Source organism: Protomyctophum bolini, assembly GCF_963924005.1.
Source record: "Protomyctophum bolini genome assembly, chromosome: 12".
Classification (NCBI taxonomy): domain Eukaryota; kingdom Metazoa; phylum Chordata; class Actinopteri; order Myctophiformes; family Myctophidae; genus Protomyctophum; species Protomyctophum bolini.
In genome coordinates this window covers 32,558,490-32,576,742 of record NC_137873.1, presented here as the reverse complement: position 1 = coordinate 32,576,742, position 18,253 = coordinate 32,558,490, and the positions used below count along the sequence as shown (strand labels likewise).

The following is an 18,253-nucleotide window of genomic DNA, read 5'->3' as shown; positions in this document are numbered from 1 at the left end:
ACACACACACACACACACACACACAGTCTCACACGCGCGCACACACACACACACACACACACACACACACACACACACACACACACACACACACACACACACACACACACACACACACACACACACACACACACACACACACACACACACACACACACACACACACACACACACACACACACACACACACACACACACACACTTACCAGGCCGAGTCAGTCATGATGTTACGTCCATCAAAGGAGTAGATGGGCGTGACTGGGTTGAACACGCCTCCATTCCCAGAGAAGATGGACATCCAGCTCGGGAACAACACCTCGCCCTGAGAGGAGAGGACAGCAACGTCAGTGCGTTTTAAGCAGGGGGTCATCACCATGCTGCCTCGTGGTGGACATTTTTGTCAAAATAGATTATTTTTGCCACGGACATACAAACCGAAACAAAACAATATTACCAGAAACACATAAAGAGCTAGGCCAGGTCTGTAACTATTCAAAACATTTTTTTAATAGTTAAAATGGCCAGTCTACAAGCTCACAGTGTGTCAATGTAGATTGCCGTTGAACTATTCAAAAATGCTTTTCAAAATAGTAAAAACAAAAAAAGGCAAAGCAGTTTAGGGATAAGGGGTTTAGCGGTGACGAAAATGGAGCACTGAGTGCTTAAATGGAACCAGAGAGTTCCTCAGAGTTTTGGGGGTCCTTGCAAATAAAACATTTGAGAACTACTAGTACTACTATAGTTGGACACCGATGTGTCATACAAATAGTGTCGTAAATCTGAAGGAAATCTGGAGACTGACATTCAGTAATTGGGTCTCATGATCAAAATAAGAACATTATAATGGTGTGTAAAACAGAAAATCTAATATTTGCCACATACAAGACCGAGTCTTTGTCTTTGACACATTTGTCCGTGTACAGACATGTTGATGGCCTCTGGTTTTAAGACAGTCATACGATTTATCAGGACGTGCATAGATGACGTTCCAACGAAGTCCGTTTGAATATTTCAAAACGAAAAACGTGCATCACTGTGTAGACGGCCGACCTTGATGCAGACACATTCCGTGTGTGCGTGCGTGCATTTTGTGTGTGTGCCTCCTCCTCCTCCTCAGGCCTCACCCTGAGATTCACCACAGGCATATGGTGACGGTCGGCCTTCCGCACGATGGTGGCCAGGTCCTGGAGGTGCGAGGACAGGAAGGCTCGGTAGGTGGCCGTCAGACCCATGTTGCGCGCCTGCTGGTAGCACTGGAAGTCTGCCCCCCGGATGCCACGCATGTCACCTCTCAGCGGGGCGTTCAGCGCCACCAGATGGAGCTAGAGGAGGAGGAGGAGGGACGGACAGACAGAGGGTGAGCCACAGACGCACAGAGGGCAGATAGAAGCAGTGGTTCCCAAACGTAATAACCCGTGATTCGTGAGTCGTGACCCAGAAACAGAACATAGCTGTTCCCCCCGGGGACCCAAACTAGTGAAATTAGGTGATCTACAAGTTCACAATGTGTCGCTCCGCGAGCTTGTAGATCGGCTATTTTCACTACTCCTAGAATTTTTCTTTTATTACTTTGTTACGTTGTCCACCGGCCAATAAGGGACCACCATTCTTGATGACGTAACTAAGGTACGTAACTAAGGTACAAGGTATGTGTGTATGTATGTATGTATGTATGTATGTCGGGGTAAGAATGGTGGTCCTTTATTGGCTGTTGATGGTGACATAACTAAGGTACGTTGGTATAAGGTCAATAACGGGTCTAAAGGACAGCCGTTGTAATAGACATTAGTTAGTAGCAGTACTTGCGTGCTCTGTTTGCACACAACTACTTGTGTGCAAGGCGCAAGTTGGCACCTCGACAGAGTGCATTTCTAGTGTGTCTATGTGTGTGTGTGTGTGTGTGTGTGTGTGTGTGTGTGTGTGTGTGTGTGTGTGTGTGTGTGTGTGTGTGTGTGTGCGCATGTGCGTGTGTGTACTGTGTGTGTGTGTGTGTGTGTGTGTGTGTGTGTGTGTTGTTTCTACCCACCCCAGGTACAGAGTTGAAGGCCTCTGGCAGCTTATAGCTGGGTTGGTATCCTCTACTGCTACTCCGCTCCTGTAGCTCCTACACACACAGCAAATATGCAAAAGAAAAAACTAAATACCTTTCACACTGAAAGTAAAATCTTACAGAAATACAGCTGCTTCCATAAACAAACAAATGCCTGTTTTAGGCTTCCTGTCTTTTTCTATTTATTTTGATAGGAGAGCAGAAACTGAGGGGGAGAGAGAGGGGGTGGTGAGGACATCGAACTCAGGTCTCCATAGCCGGAATCGAACAGAAGGGTGCACTGCTGACATGTTGCGGTCGACCAGCATGCCCCAGGAAATGTTATTTCAGATTTTTATAAATATAAATAAATACATAAATATCTTCCGCACGCTGCCAGTAAGCCATGGAAGTACCTCCATGCATTTCTTTTCACATACAGAACATTTTTGTTTACATATTTTATAATAGAAGTCAATGGCAATCAGACTGAAACCTTGTCCTAAACATCATAGACAAGTCATATAATTGGTCACGGACTATGAAGGTCAATTTCCACATGAAGCCATGACCCTTAACTTGTTGGGTTTTTAAGCCAGAGTTGTGTATGCGTGTCGGCGTGAATGTATGGGGGTCGGCGTGAATGTATGTGTGTGTGTGTGTGTGTGTGTGTGTGTGTGTGTGTGTGTGTGTGTGTGTGAGAGAGAGAGAGAGGTAGAGAGAGCATGCATGTACCTGGCTGTGGATTCTGAAAGGTCTGCCACTTTGTCCTGGTCTGCTGAGCGCCTGAGACACTGCTTCCGAGGAGGGTCCTTCCGATGGCAACGGGACCAACTCTCCTAACTGGGGACAGACAGGACACAGTGAACACACGAGCATGCACGCGCTGCACGCACACGCACCCGCATACACATACACACACACACACACACACACACACACACACACACACACACACACACGCCCACACACGCAGGTCGTACATACCTGGACCTTCTGCCAGCCGTTGCGCGTTCTGAGGTACAGCTCTCCTCCCCGGTCGGCCACATAGGCCATGGTGCCTTCAGCCGCCCGGTGGCTCTCTCTGGCCAGGGCATGCACCGTCTTATAGGTCGTCACCTGAAATCACAACGCACGTACGTTTTTAGTTCAACATTTTTAACTAATATATTTGCTTCTGGGGGTCCCTGCACAACATTATTCTCCGATGGGGGTCGGCAGCCAATTACATATAATCTTTGGAGTACTTGACATGAAATAGTTTGAATGAGCACCACTGACATAGAAACATTAGGTTTCTCAGAAAACTGTCATGATTTAGAAGACGTAGAATCTGGTCTCAGGTCTTAATGGGTTTAAGCTTAATTTATTCTTAATTGTCGGTGTCGCAGACCAAAAACAGTATCTCTATAAACACGGCCCGGGCGGCTGGCGTTGCTGTCTGGGCACCTTGGCTGCTAACCCAGTCTGGCAGTGTGCCGCGGGTTCCACTCCCAATCCCGACGGCCTTTACTGCGTGTCACCCCCCCCCCCATCTCTCTCTTCATGTCAGCCTACCGCACTTTCATCTATCAATCAAAAAAAAGGGCGAAATCCAAAAAGAAAATCTTATAAAAACAAAAACACACACACAGTGCAGTGCCGCCTTGCCAGTCCACTGCACTGTTAATTTGTTCAGCAGATTTTGATTTAGTCTTAGTCTTTTGAATAACACATCATTTAGTCTTAGTCCTATTTTGTCTTCTGAAATTGTTTAGTCTTAGTCTAGTCTTAGTCGACTAAATATCAAAACCTTAGGTCGTTCATTCGTAGTCTTTATGCAATGTAAATTTAGCAAGAAAATATTTCTCAGTCTTTTGAATAATATAAATAGTTTAGTCTTACTCTTAGTGTCTTCTATTCAGAGATCTTTAAAAGTGACTTACTGGGTTAGCGTATCCTGGGGTTCCTTGTGGTCCGGGGGGCCCAGGGGGGCCGGGGATGTTGACGGCTAGAAGTTGTCAGCAAATTCAATACATTGAGTTTTGTTTTCACGGCAGATAAATAAATGCACAGCAAAATATGATTGTGTTTTGTGCATTGTGGGGCCTAGAAGGGCAAGAAAAAGACATACATGCTCCATAAACAGGAGGGGGTCCGGGGGCACCAGCCGGACCAGGCGGGCCGCGGGCACCAGGTCTTCCAAACCCAGGAGACCCAGGCTGGCCAGGTTCACCAGCAGGACCCAGGGGTCCCATGATAGACTCGCCCTTAGGACCCTGCAGAAAAACAATTATGCATTATTCATGAGAAACAGAGTATTTCAAAATAATAGTGCTCGCCCTTGAAATCCACATTGAGACTATTGTGACCCACCTTGACTAAGTCATTGGATTTTTGTTTTCATGACATAGAATCATAGCATTGCAGAGAAACAGCAGGCCTGAAAGGTTCACTTCTGTGGACTCTAACATTACACCTAGCTACATGTTTAAGCATTTATTTCATATTTAAAACAAAAATACATCGCATTGATGCACCTGGGACGTATCCTCAGTGATGTATCCCAAGGTCATCTGGGTTTCGGGTCTCCCAACATCATACCCCTCACTCAGGTGACCCAGCCGGGGTGATCAAGTCCCGACTTACGTCCCAGTAGCTACCCTCGATCAGTCCCATTAGGGAAAAACCAGGGCCACACAATCCGTTCCTCCTGAACTACTCTGCCGGGACTGGGAGGTACCATTCTGGCGCGTGGAAGGACTAGGCTCTGTGGGTTGACTCCTGTCCAGGCCCCTCCTACGTCTCACCAGGTCCACTCCTGCTCTCACCAGGTCCAGCCCCTGTGCGTTGCACCAGACTCCCAGCACCAGGCATTTAATTCAAGAATGGTGGATTCTCGAGCCGCAACGGTTCCGCAGGCTCCACCTTGCCCTTGGTAGTGCCGCAGGCTCCGCTTGAGGCTTGAATGGCCCTCCTAAAGGTGGGTTTGTTGGGCTTCTTCCTCACGGAAGACACAGGCTGGGGCGCCAACCCATACTGCTCCCGGGTGCCGTCTACATTCCGGCTGTCTCTCCAGTGGTCACGTGTCATTTCATTTATTTCAGACATGCTCTACTCTAGTATGTGAAGAGTCTGCCTATGCTCATTTTGGATTAAAAATAAATACAAATAAATGCTTCTCCTCTGGTGAAAAAACGTAGGCTGCACAATGGCAGTCCCTCAGTCAAATCACATGTTTTCAATATTGAGCCACATGTTTTGTTGTTTTTACTAACAGTAAGCTGGCTTTCAGAATGACACTGCAGATTACACCCGTTTGGTTGGTTTAGGTCCTGACAGTGGTAACCAACCTTTTCAAGCCCAAGAGCCCATTTTATTCCCAATTGTAAGCCAAGATCTACCACTAAAACGTGTTAGAAAAAACACTTGTTTTTTTGCTATTTCTGACAGGCTCAATGCATGTGCACACATCCACACAAAGACTAAAGCTTAAATTACTTACTAATCCAATAATCTCCATTTAAATATCTGAAGTTAATGCAAACACATCCTGCATTTTATCGGACAGCAGTTCAATGACAGTAGGCTCAGTAAAGAGGAAAGGGTTTGATACAAAAGCAGCTACTTGACTCATGCGTTGTACTTCAACAAGTTTTCATATTTATCATATTTTTTGCTCTATGTGTGCATGTGTACAGAATTCAAACTGTAGCATTGATTATTGTCACGGACAGAAGTCATTCTTTCCCTTTGCATATGCCCTGGAGTGCACTCGCCTATTAGTTTGCATTGCAGACTGGTATATTCAGTATATTTTTCTCATTTATATTTTTGTTGTTGCTACGCACAGTGCGCAGCAGTTGAGGAGAACGCAACTATGCATTCCTTTAAGCAACACAACTTCTGCAGCTGCATCCATATGTTTAGAATTTGCATCAATGATCAAATCCCAATAATAAAAAATATTATAACAACGAACAACGAAAACTGAAGGAGCAGCGGCGCTATCTATCTATCTGTGTCTGCAGCCTGTCACGAGCCCCGTAATGAACGCACGTTGTTCCGTATTTTAATGTCGGGTCGGAGAATAAATACAGTATGAATGACGGCGGGATTTATTTGACAACTCTGTCCTGCTTTCTTCACGAGAAGAGAAGAGCGCTCACAGCTGCTAATATGGTAGCAGCCCTGTGGCTGACCTGTCAGTTCTCTTTAGGCTTGTGTAGTGTAGTATGTGAACCTGGGTCTGGGAAGCTCAGAGCTGCAGCCATTGGCTCATGATACGAGCACACGACCAATGGGACAGGTCATTCAGTGTTGCTAAGACACCCTTGGACGATGGGGTCTATTCTCAAACTCAGAGCCACAGCGCTCTGCTCAAAATTAATTTGCATGTGACGAGCGGCACTGACATTATTCCAATGGGTCTAACACTTCGCGATCGACTGGAAACGTTCCCGCGATCGACAGGTAGATCGCGAACTCCTGGTTGGTTACCCCTGGTTTAGGAGCTGTTCACCCTCACAGGGGGGGGAGGTGTGCACTTCAACCACTCAGACGACTCAATAATAAAGAAACTCACCACGGGTCCTGACCTCCCAGGCACGCCTGGAGGACCGGGCAGGCCTTCGTCCCCCTTGTCACCCTTCTCACCTTGGTAGCCATCCTCGCCTTTGTCTCCCTGAGGAAGGCACACATGCTCAGTCAGTCAGTCAGTCAGTCAGTCAGTCAGTCAGTCAGACAGACAGACAGACAGACAGACAGACAGACAGACAGACAGACAGACAGACAGACAGACAGACAGACAGACAGACAGACAGACAGACAGACAGACAGACAGACAGACAGACAGACAGACAGACAGACAGACAGACAGACAGACAGACAGACAGACAGACAGACAGACAGACAGACAGACAGACAGACAGACAGACAGACAGACAGACAGACAGACAGACAGACAGACAGACAGACAGACAGACAGACAGACAGACAGACAGACAGACAGACAGACAGACAGGTAGGTGTGTCTATAGATGGGATTTAAAAGTGTGAATGGAAGGGGAAGAGATAATAGAATGATTCAAAAGCAGTATTAAGACAGTAGGACTCACCATAGTTCCATCAGGAAACATGGGTTCTGAGAAGATGACAAATTAAGAAGACAATGAACCACACAGAGCTGTCATTTGTCAACACAAAGTTTAATTTACTGTTACTGCTTCATAGGAAGTAGGGTTGTCCCGATCCGAGATCACGTGATCGGAAATCAGGGATCGGATCAGAATCGGATCGGGAGCAAAGAAATGTGATCGGGACATCCCTAGTATCAATATCCATATCATGATATTTGACTGGATATTGTCTGTGATTTGGGATATTGTATACTATTGTGATATGGCATAACTGTTCTATAAAAATATAAATATCCGATCGAGAACAATGTGTTTCGGCAGATACTCAAAATCAAATGATCGGAAATCGGATCGGCAGCGAAGAAACGTGAACCGGACATCCCTAGTAGGAAAGTTAGGCGTTTCTTTCACTTGACCCATTTTTGGGCGGGAACCCCTTTTGGTGTTAGCATTATGTTATGCTTTAGCTATTGAAAAATAGCAGATCTACAAGCTCGTATTTTTGAAAAATCGAAGAACGACTGACACAGAAACATAGCTTTTTCAGAAAACTGTCAGGATGTAGAAGACATTTGTAGAATCTGATCTCAGGTCAGAATGGGTTACATTTGAGTGCCTATTTCTAAGGCATCTCCAAGACACGGTATCTGTGATGGGCTGCTGTGAGGTAAAGCCACTTTCATTTTCACGTTGCTATACCTGGTGTGCCGGGCTCTCCAGGTGTTCCCATGTCTCCTTTGTCTCCCTTTACTCCAGATGATAAGCCTCTGCCAACCGCAGACTCCTACACGCATGCACACACACACACACACACACACACACACACACACACACACACACACACACACACACACACACACACACACACACACACACACACACACACACACACACACACATTACATGTCATTAAAGGGACAGACTGTTAAGAAACACTGAATACTGTACACACACACACACAATGTAAACACAATGTAAAATGACAGTGAACAACACAGAACCGGACAGGCATTAAGGGATGTCGATTGGTTAAGTTAAAACATCGCCACCAGCAGTGAAAACACCTGTTAAAAGAGAGGACACAAGCTGGGGGACAGCAGCACATTAAGGTTTTCCCTCCACCATTCCACATCCCTTGGAGACTGCAGGAAAAACGCTTCCGGATTGCAGTAGGCGGTCTCATACATTAGCCCAGTGGTTTTCAACCAGTGGTCCAGGGACCAGCAGTGGTCCTTGAAGGGGTTCAAGGTGGTCCCCCAGCTAAATGATGGAGCCTTATTATAGATCTTTAACTCTTGAGAGCGTAAAACGAAACCAAACGGAACCATTTAACTAAATTAACAAATTAACAAATTAATAAACAAATTAACATTAACAAAATGATTGTTAAACATCTGCATTACTTAATTTACAAGACGTCTACACAATTAGAGAATGTATAATAATTGCGTTTGCATGTTATCTCTCCTATCCACATCAATAGACCATTGAATTGTGGACAAAATCCTAAACTTTTGGGTCTGCAAAGCTACATCTCATCAAATGGTGGTCTGTGGCTCAAATGGGCCTTGATATGAAAAGGGTTGAAAACCACTGCATTCGTCTATATTTCCACAGCAAGCAGACCCCCCAAGAACAACCACCGAGGATGAGAGGGTGATAAGTCGTATCCATTATGAGTCCTAGGGCTGATCTGGCAGTCGGTTATTAAATACTTGTCATGCTCATACCAGTATGTGCAGTGAAAGTACTCATTTTACCGCATTGATCAAATTATATCTTTCCATTTGTCTTTGTGTCTAAATAAGGTGTATGTGATAAATTAACCAACCGAATATTGAATTCCCAGGTGATAATCTATCTTGAGACTTGAGACAACTTGGCACTATAATAAATGTAATTCAGTCCCCTAATATGCCAACCTCTACTCTGGTTAATACAATAACTGTTTTACTGTTACTAGGGATTATTTAAGGCACCGTCAAGTATTCCACTTTGAGAACCGGCCTAGATTGTGGCTCTTTACCTTATTATCAAGTCCATGTTCAGACACATTTATGGCATCAACCTTCACCACACTGTTCAGTTGGTGGTCCTTAATTGGTACTATAGGAACACCAGTGTCTACCAACTACTGTATATTGAACTTTACAACAGCTGGAATCGCTTTCTATTTAACTCTCCATTCAAGTCTCTGAGGGTTGATTGGCATTTAGCCAGATACTGGTAGTCACCACCACCACCACCACCACCACCACTACCACAAGAAACACTTCGGTGTGTGTCAAGGAAGCTTCTATAGTGCAAGTAATTTATCTACAATAAAATCACGAGTGTTAGTGTACAAATGGACCCACTCTCAGAGATAAACTAATACTCAGAGATGTTGCTTTGTGGATCCAACCCAAGGACACCAGGACTTTATTAAAGTGGTTTATCTTCCTTAATTCTTTGAAGAAGCTTAACTCAGTCGTCCTTTTTAAAGTCTCTTATTTATTTGGGCATTCCTGATTAGGCCACCTGTTCTCTCGTTGTTGCCAACATATCCACTTGACCCGTGTGTCTTTCTTCGACCATTTCGTTGTTTTCGCTCACGTTTTCTTGTATATTTTTCACTGATTGACTCCTTGATTGTCTCCTCTCATTCATTACAAAAATATATTTTGCAATAAAAACATTTATCTCGAGTTTAGAGAGGTTTATTGTATTTACCGGAGAGAGCTGAAATCTCAAGCAGCCATATGCTTAGCCACTCCTACCGGAAGTCAGGAAGTGGATTATCTTCTAAATCGAAGCAATAAAATAAAATAAAATAAACGTTTAACTACATGAACCCTAGCACCCCTATTCTGGCGGCAGACATTCGGCCATAATAGCAGATCTACATGCATTACACAGTGACACGTTGTGAGCTTGTAGATGGGCTAGCTATTGCAAAGACATTTGGGACCCTATTTTCGTCAGTGCTAAACCCCTTATCCCTATTTCTTTTTACTATTTTGAAAAACACATTATTACATATTCAACTAGCTGATCTACATCAACATGTTGATGTAGATCAACACGTGAGCTTGTTGATCTGCTATTTGAACTGGACAGACTCGGTCCACAGTCAACAAAGTATATAGGCTTTAAGCGGTTAAAATAAGACGTTTGCCAGATCCTATACCAATTGGTAAGAAGGTTGAATTGAACCCAGCTCTGGTCACAGAGTCTGAATATCAACAGTGTTCACACTCTCCTCGGCTCTCTTTGAGATGCGCAGGGGAGGAGGCGAGCAGAGAAGAAGCACTTTCACATTCAGCCTAAAATCATAGCTGAATAAGACCTCGTCCAAAAGACTGATACTGGAGAGAGGGAGAGAGCACCATGGGATTAGAACAGCGCGCACACGGTTAACGGGTGGGAGCTGGGAGGGAGGCGAAGGGACTTTTCCTACCTGATATCACACAGGAAGTGGTTCGCTCCGCCCTACTACTAGTTGGAAGAAGTAGGGGCCCCGCGGGGAGGGGCATTCTTACATTCTAATACAGCCTGAAAACCCTTTTCTGACAGCCAACTTGATAGCGTGCTTCACTAAGCATTAGACTCCCAATCTACACCTCCTGTGTTCAAATCCAACTGCTGACACTATTTTTCCAACAACCCACGATTTCTTTTTAGGCCGATAAAGTATAGTTTTAGACCACGACGGAGGGCAGCCGTCTCTAGTGAACTTGAGCCACGAGACAGCCGACTCAGCCCTGTTCGAGTTGGGACAGAATAGTAAATAATTACCCCCCCCCCCCCGCAAGGCAATGCCAACCGAGCAATATTTCCCACCACGGAGCAAAGCCGGGCAGTGCTGCATGTCCTGCAATGTGACACATGACTAGAGGCACAGAAGAAGGCGTCGCCAATATTGTGTGTGATATCGGATAGGAAAAGTCACTTTGCGGGAGGGAGAGAGGGAGGTACTGTAAGAGGAGGTAAGTGGGAGGAGGAGGTGCTTGTTGTAGCACAGACAAGAGAGTCGCCATGCCACCAAAACCCATACACCAATTAACAGACGGTACAGACCGACCAGATGGCCAGGTTCAGACCGAAACGGACCAATCAGGTTTAGTCACACTTACTCTTCCCATTTTGCAGTGAGGCCGGGGGCGGACCGGGAACACTGTCTTTGAGATTCAGAGGAGAACACACCCACGTCAGACTGTACACGATCGACATCAACTGTATTTCACATTTAACATGATCTGTTTCACATCGCGAGACAATGCTAAATTAATTCACATCCGAGAAGCAAGTCCTGGAAAAGGTTTGCTTGTCCAGACCAACACAGTGACACAGTCTTCCATTTGTCACAACTCATACTTACTCCGTTGAGACCGATAACTTTTCCTGGAAGTCCAGGTTGGCCAGGTTGACCGGGAGGTCCCTGGAGAGGAGAATACAAAGGTTAGTGAAGAAACAGCTAAATTCTCTCTGGTATTATTATTTCTTATTATTACCTCCTGCCTGATAGTTTCCCAATTATTTCTAAAGGTCCACTGAAAGCAGTGACGCTCTCAGTGTATCAGGGACCTTAATGAATGAAATACTAGTCTCTTACCGGTGGACCAGTGGTGTCTCCCTTTTCTCCCCTTCTCCCAGGCATACCAGGCCGGCCCTATAGAGACAGAGACATGACACAGGGAAAGAGACATGACACAGGAACAGAGAGAGAGAAGGAGAAGAGAAGAGAAGAGAAGAGAGCGAGGGTTGACACATGGTCACACAATAAAGTGACCCTATCTCAAATCCAAGTATCTTTACTCACCGCTCGACCTGGGAAGCCATATTCTCCTTTAGATCCAGTTGGGCCCATTGGTCCCTGAAACAAGTAATCACACACACACACACACACACACACACACACACACACACACACACACACACACACACACACACACACACACACACACACACACACACACACACACACACACACACACACACACACACACACACACACACACACACACACACACACACACACACACACACACACACACACACACACACACACACACACACACACACACACACACACACACACACACATATATTTCGTTATACAAATTCTATGCAAACATTTCTTTCATCAATTCATATAGTCTTTCATTTAAAAATAACTCACCATAAGTCCTGAAGATCCAGGAAAACCACGGTCACCCTGTGGATGCACACACAAACTAAATTGAGCTAAATGAAGAACATAATGGGATAGGAAGGGGTTAATGGCATAATGAGCTAGCTATAGGATAAGGACAGTGTTTCACAAACTGCCACATATTTTGAACCACCAATCCGTTTATATTTTTTTACTGAAATAAGAGATAATCACGAAAGGGTTTTGTTGCACCGCCCATGACCAGATATGGGCATAGTGGTCGGATCTGTGGCTCTGATCACCATATGCCTATTGGTGTTTGTCTGACTCATAGTGACATGCCTATAGGGGCCTATCAGGCCACCTCACTGAGTCATAGTGAGGTGGCCGCAGTCAGCCCGCCCCCAGTATGGGTCCTGAGGAGACACCGGATTTATCTTTTGGGTCTCAAGCCGTGTGGAAACCCCTGCGCTGGGTTGATCAAATTCAAGTGTGAAAGGCAAAAGGCTAGAGAGACAAGCACAGGAAAAAGGAAGGCAGTCAACAGCAGGCTGTAAACCGTTCCACCAAAGTCAACATTTCCAAAAAGATTTGTTTTCCATTAACAGACACCTTGGGGCCTTTGGGTCCGTGGGGGCCTCTCAACCCTGTTAGGATAGATCCATCAGCAGCAATGGTCACTCCTGGCTCTCCCTTTGCTCCCTGTGAATGAAGTTATTTACAATTGAGAGCATTATAGCCGTCTGGTCTGTTTTCATGAATCTGCTCAAACAGAAAACATTTCTTACCTTGTGTCCTAGTGGCCCCTGAATACCTGCAGGGCCATAGTCTCCTTTTGGTCCTCGAGGGCCCTGGGGGGACAATTAAAAACAGGACTGAAGAGAATGGCAGGAGACAATAAATATTCCTTTTTTTGGGTCAGTGGACAAGAATGACAAATATGAAAAAATATCACTTGTACCAGTCAGTAGAGGACATACCGTTGGTGCCTTGGGGGTCAATATTTCCGAGTTATATATTGTACATACTGTAGTGTAGTGTACACAGTATTAAATAAGTGTATTATAAGCCCACAAGAACTGGGCTGCTGAGGATGGTCACTTAACCAATTTTATAGTCTCCATTTGGTTGAAAACATTGACATATTTACTGTATTTCCATTGTGTACTGCATTACATTTCAGACATAATGATTGCATATCGTTGCTGTCGTGAGGAAACCACCTATCTCCAGGTTTTAGATTCAGTGCTATTGAACACACTTTATGTCTGTGTGTTGGTTAAAAAATATATTGAACCAATGAAAAGTAGTAAAAGGCGCTTCGGACAAAACCTCTTAACTCCATTGGACCCTCAAACTATCTGCTAAAGCAACTAACTCCACCACCTCTCCCACTCTCATGCAAGTAATTGACAATATATAAAGTCACAACACCAACATTGAAGAGGCAGTATTGCTTTGTTTTCATTTAATTTAAGGTTTTCTTAATTTCCTAAAAGAAAAAATATATATATTTTTCATTTTCTGAAAAAGTTACATTTTGGAGTTGGTGGTTTCTTGGTGGTTTCTTGGTGGTTTCTTCCCGACAGCAGAGATGTCCAATATAATTATCGATTGAATTGCACCATATACTGTATTGAATCACATGATTTCCACTGAATCGTATTATTCATAGTGAACCATGTGATTAATATTGAATCAAATCATTCATATTGAATAACGTGATTCAATGTCATACACATGCTAGGCATGAGGATGTGTAATAAAAAGGGTTCTTACAGGGAATCCTGCTCTGCCAGGCAAGCCTTCAGGGCCCTGCAACACGCACAGTCGCACGCACACACACGCACACACACACACACACACACACACACACACACACACACACACACACACACACACACACACACACACACACACACACACACACACACACACACACACACACACACACACACACACACACACACACACACAAAAACACAGCAAAGCTGAGTTAAAGGTGAAGCTTGCAAATACAGCATTATCAAACAGCCACATCGCAGCCAGAGTTATATGGAAATGCAGTTATAGGAACTACTGTTATGTATGGAGGATACACTGGATAAAAGGGGCACTTAAAACCCCCACATCCATAACCTATGGTATACAGTATGTTAAGCCCAACACACACCGGCTCCGTCCGACGCGGCGCGACTGGAAAATATAACTGGTTCTATCGGCGCGTCAGGCGAGGCGCAAGCGAGCGGGGGACACCGCCGGTGTGCGATAGGTTAATTGAAAATAACGGAGGCGGCTGTTTTGACGCGCGGCGTTCGCAGACGGTGTGGGAGGCCCTTCACTCAGTCCTCAGCCAAACATTTTCATCAGTGCAGTGGTTCCCTGCAACTTATTTAGCCGTGACCCAAACGAGAAATTATTGTATATTGATTACGTATATTGATTACGCCCACACGCTCGTGCATGGAAATTATTTTTTTAGAATCCATTTATCTCTAATCCTTTTTCCAGGCTGAATAACAAGCGGCACATAATTACAGCGTTCGTGATCGCGGTTACAAAAATGGGTGTTTTTTGGGAGAATTCAATAACATTTGCGGGACACGTTACATAAGCAAAGTCTTCACTTCCGGTCGTCTGTTTCCGAGCGAACAGCTTTCAAAATAAAGACGGTCTACCATTCACTTTACACAGCGGGCGTGTGAGGGAACGTTTCCAGCCACTAGATGGCACTGTTGACGGCGAGTGAGTTAAAACCCTAATGCGGAATTGAGCGCAGAAATCGCTCCTCTTCTAAATCGTGGGGTCATGTTGGGAGTGTGTTCTGTGTTACTGCTGCTCACCAGTAGCCCTGGCGGTCCTCTGATCTCAGTGAAGTTGAAGACGCCCTCTGTGTCGTTCAGCAGCAGCTGGAGACAGAACATGTGACAGCCACATCATGTTAATGTAGCCAATAATAGAGCCACTCACAGCACGCCAGGTTAGCGTGCTGTGAGTGACTGCAGATTTGTAGTCTTTTGAGTAAAATTCCACTTAGTTTTAGTCATCTGAAATGCTTTAGTGTTTTTTAGTGCTTTAGTGTAGTCCAGTTTTAGTCGACTAAATATCGTAAGATTTTAGTTGGCTAAATGTCGCCAAATTTTACACTTGGTTGCATGCTGAAAATAGCCAATTGACAAGCAAAGATCTTGTACAGTAGATCGGTTATTTTCAGAGCACATACAATGACTTGTCTTTTAGTTCTAGTGGATCTCTTCTCCACTAGTCCCTCCCTAACATTTTAGTCATGTTGATGATATCGGGAAATAGTCATAGTTTTAGTCATCATAGTCAGTTTTTATTTAGTTTAGATTTAGTTTTCGTTAGTGACAAAAACAAATTAGTCATAGTTTCAGTCGACGAAATCAACACATGTGTGTGTGCGTGCGTGTATGTGTGTGTGTGTATGCACAACGTCCATGCTCGTGCACATACATCCTGCAGGTTGATGGCAGGTCCAGGTGGTCCGGGGGGCCCAGGTGCTCCTGGGATATTGAGTCCATCGGTGCCACACTCGCCCTGTGGAGCACAAACACTTCCTTATGCTGTATACCAATCATGACCACACTAGCCATGGTTCACATGATACTCGTACTTCACGAGCATCATGGCTTAACTTCAGCCTGTTATTTGGGACCTTTACATTTACAGAGCAAAGCGTGTACATAAACGTTCAGATTTCAAATATATAGTGCTCATCCCGGGGCCACCACGGATGTTAGAAATGTCCTGGATCGGCTATTAGCACCCGTGCATTCCGCATTGTTTAATAAAAATATTTTTTATCCGAGCCATTTTTCGCCATTATGCTTTCAATTACGAGCCCCTATCGGTTGGGAGGTGTGTTGCACTCTGATATGATACACTCGGTGTGTTCGATATATGCACACTGACCGCACTGCCAATACAAACTAATAGGCGAGTTTGAGGAAAAATAGCCGGCGGGGTCGGACTAAAGTTTTTTATTAAACAACGCGGTTGCTCATAGCCGTAGCAGGACATTTCGAACACCTGTGGCACCTTGGGTGATCACTTTATATTTTAAATCTGAACATTTACACATTATGTAGTGTAGTAAATGCAGCAGTCCCAAAAACAGGCTGAAGTTGCAACTTGACTGTCCTGATTAGACAGACATGAGGGTATTGAGGGCACTGTCTTAAATATCAATCACATTGATATTTGCTTAAGCCTGACTTCTACCCTGAGCCATCCAAAACTATTATGATCACACAGATCTCCTGGTAAAATCTAAATTCAATGAATGGGATTTGACGCTGGAGAAAGCAACCGGTAACAAATCTACACGCACTTGCTTTGTAAACCACTCATGATACCATCCCACGTCAAGGTAAATATTTGAATTGGTCTGTTACCTTTTTTTATTTCCAATTTGTTCCCATACAGTTTTAGTCCATTCATTGAATTTAGATGTCACTAGACATCTAACCGCTTTTATTTCAAATGCCTGCTTATTTTGTATGTTTTCAGTTTGTTTTCTTTTAAACCTGTACAGCACTTTGGTTGACCTGGCCATGATAAATGTGCTATATAAATATAGTTGAGTTGAGTGAAGAGTAGACAGACATTATGAGTAGGCTGAGTGTCTGGCTAGTGGCTACACAAGACCACATTACAACTGTTCCTCTGAAACAATACTGACTTATCAATTACTGTACCTTAGGTCCTGAACTTCCTTTGTCTCCCTTGAGTCCCTATGAGGAGAGAGAGAGAGAGAGAGAGAGAGTAAGCTATATCTACAGTATCAGCCATTGATCAGCAGCCACAGCAGCCATCTAATGTCTACTGTAACACTGGTGTCAATTAAGTCCACGGTGCTTTTTTATTTGTATTAAAATCCCCGATTTTAGATCGCCTCTGTGTTTGAAAAATAACAAATCATCCCGGCAGTTTCAATCATATATATATGAAGAATCAAATGCTAATGTTACTGCTGCCAAATTAGTTAAACTTTCGCTAGAAACAGACTGTATCAAATATGACTTACTGACTGTCGTACACGATACAGATACAGAGACACCTCCCCGGCAATATTGCAGAGATTTTTTTCTTTTCTTTTACCCCAATGCTTATATGAGATGATTTTAAGATGACCCCATGTTATTCTCCATAGAGAAAGACCTTCGCGAACCCGTTGGAACCAGGGGCCTGTTACGGAAAAGTTACCACACTACGGTGGAAGTGGCGGCACTCCAAAATGCAAGAGGAAATTAATAATTATATACAATATAATACAATATTAGTGCCGCCAATTCCACCCGTGCACATGCCGACCTTTCAGCTTGATATACTTTGTTGCCTGCAACTACAGTAAGTATAAATCTGGGTTAAACGTTGATACAATATACTACTAACCCTCGCCCCTGGTAGTCCAGCCAGGCCTGGCAGTCCCTCTGGCCCAGACTCTCCTCTCTCACCCTGGAAGTACAGAACACAACCATGGCATCTGTACATAACTGCAGGAGTCCAAAAGCAAAAGCAGCATGTTGAAAGATTTAAAATAGATAGATAGAATGGATGACAGAGAGAGAGAGAGAGAGAGAGAGAGAGAGAGAGATTGATTATGTGAGAAATCTTTGGGTGACTATCTAGTTATTCTAGTACATCTTGTATAGAATTTGAACGTGAGAAGTTGCCAGTCAGCCTACCTTGACAGACAACCCTGGAGCTCCCATAAGCCCGTCGTCACCCTGCAGGAGACATGAGTGACAATCCACCCACCCAACCAATCAGCAACAATGCAATGCATGAGTGACAATCCACCCAACCAATCAGCAACAATGCAATGCATGAGTGACAATCCACCCAACCAATCAGCAACAATGCAATGCATGAGTGACAATCCACCCAACCAATCAGCAACAATGCAATGCATGAGTGACAATCCACCCAACCAATCAGCAACAATGCAAG

At 44.4% G+C, this 18,253-nt stretch overlaps 1 protein-coding gene across 4 annotated transcripts in view; it reads right to left on the bottom strand.

The window, feature by feature from the left end:
- The window catches only part of col15a1b (collagen, type XV, alpha 1b), a 70,922-nt gene that overhangs the window by 4,085 nt on the left and 48,584 nt on the right, over positions 1-18,253 (bottom strand). For 3 of the 4 annotated variants that reach the window (XM_080777457.1, XM_080777460.1, XM_080777458.1), the window contains 23 exons: positions 17,989-18,030; positions 17,696-17,758; positions 16,999-17,034; positions 15,755-15,838; positions 15,124-15,189; positions 14,060-14,095; positions 13,069-13,131; positions 12,893-12,982; positions 12,308-12,343; positions 11,948-12,001; positions 11,741-11,797; positions 11,507-11,566; positions 11,262-11,306; positions 7,846-7,930; positions 7,126-7,151; positions 6,594-6,692; positions 4,143-4,287; positions 3,955-4,019; positions 3,017-3,148; positions 2,765-2,872; positions 2,027-2,104; positions 1,125-1,322; positions 207-322 (listed from right to left, as the gene is read on the bottom strand). In XM_080777457.1, coding sequence (XP_080633583.1) covers positions 207-322; positions 1,125-1,322; positions 2,027-2,104; positions 2,765-2,872; positions 3,017-3,148; positions 3,955-4,019; positions 4,143-4,287; positions 6,594-6,692; positions 7,126-7,151; positions 7,846-7,930; positions 11,262-11,306; positions 11,507-11,566; positions 11,741-11,797; positions 11,948-12,001; positions 12,308-12,343; positions 12,893-12,982; positions 13,069-13,131; positions 14,060-14,095; positions 15,124-15,189; positions 15,755-15,838; positions 16,999-17,034; positions 17,696-17,758; positions 17,989-18,030 — 1,784 coding nt within the window. The remainder of the gene's footprint in view (positions 1-206; positions 323-1,124; positions 1,323-2,026; positions 2,105-2,764; positions 2,873-3,016; positions 3,149-3,954; positions 4,020-4,142; positions 4,288-6,593; positions 6,693-7,125; positions 7,152-7,845; positions 7,931-11,261; positions 11,307-11,506; positions 11,567-11,740; positions 11,798-11,947; positions 12,002-12,307; positions 12,344-12,892; positions 12,983-13,068; positions 13,132-14,059; positions 14,096-15,123; positions 15,190-15,754; positions 15,839-16,998; positions 17,035-17,695; positions 17,759-17,988; positions 18,031-18,253) is intronic. The other variant, XM_080777459.1, reaches the window with a different exon arrangement.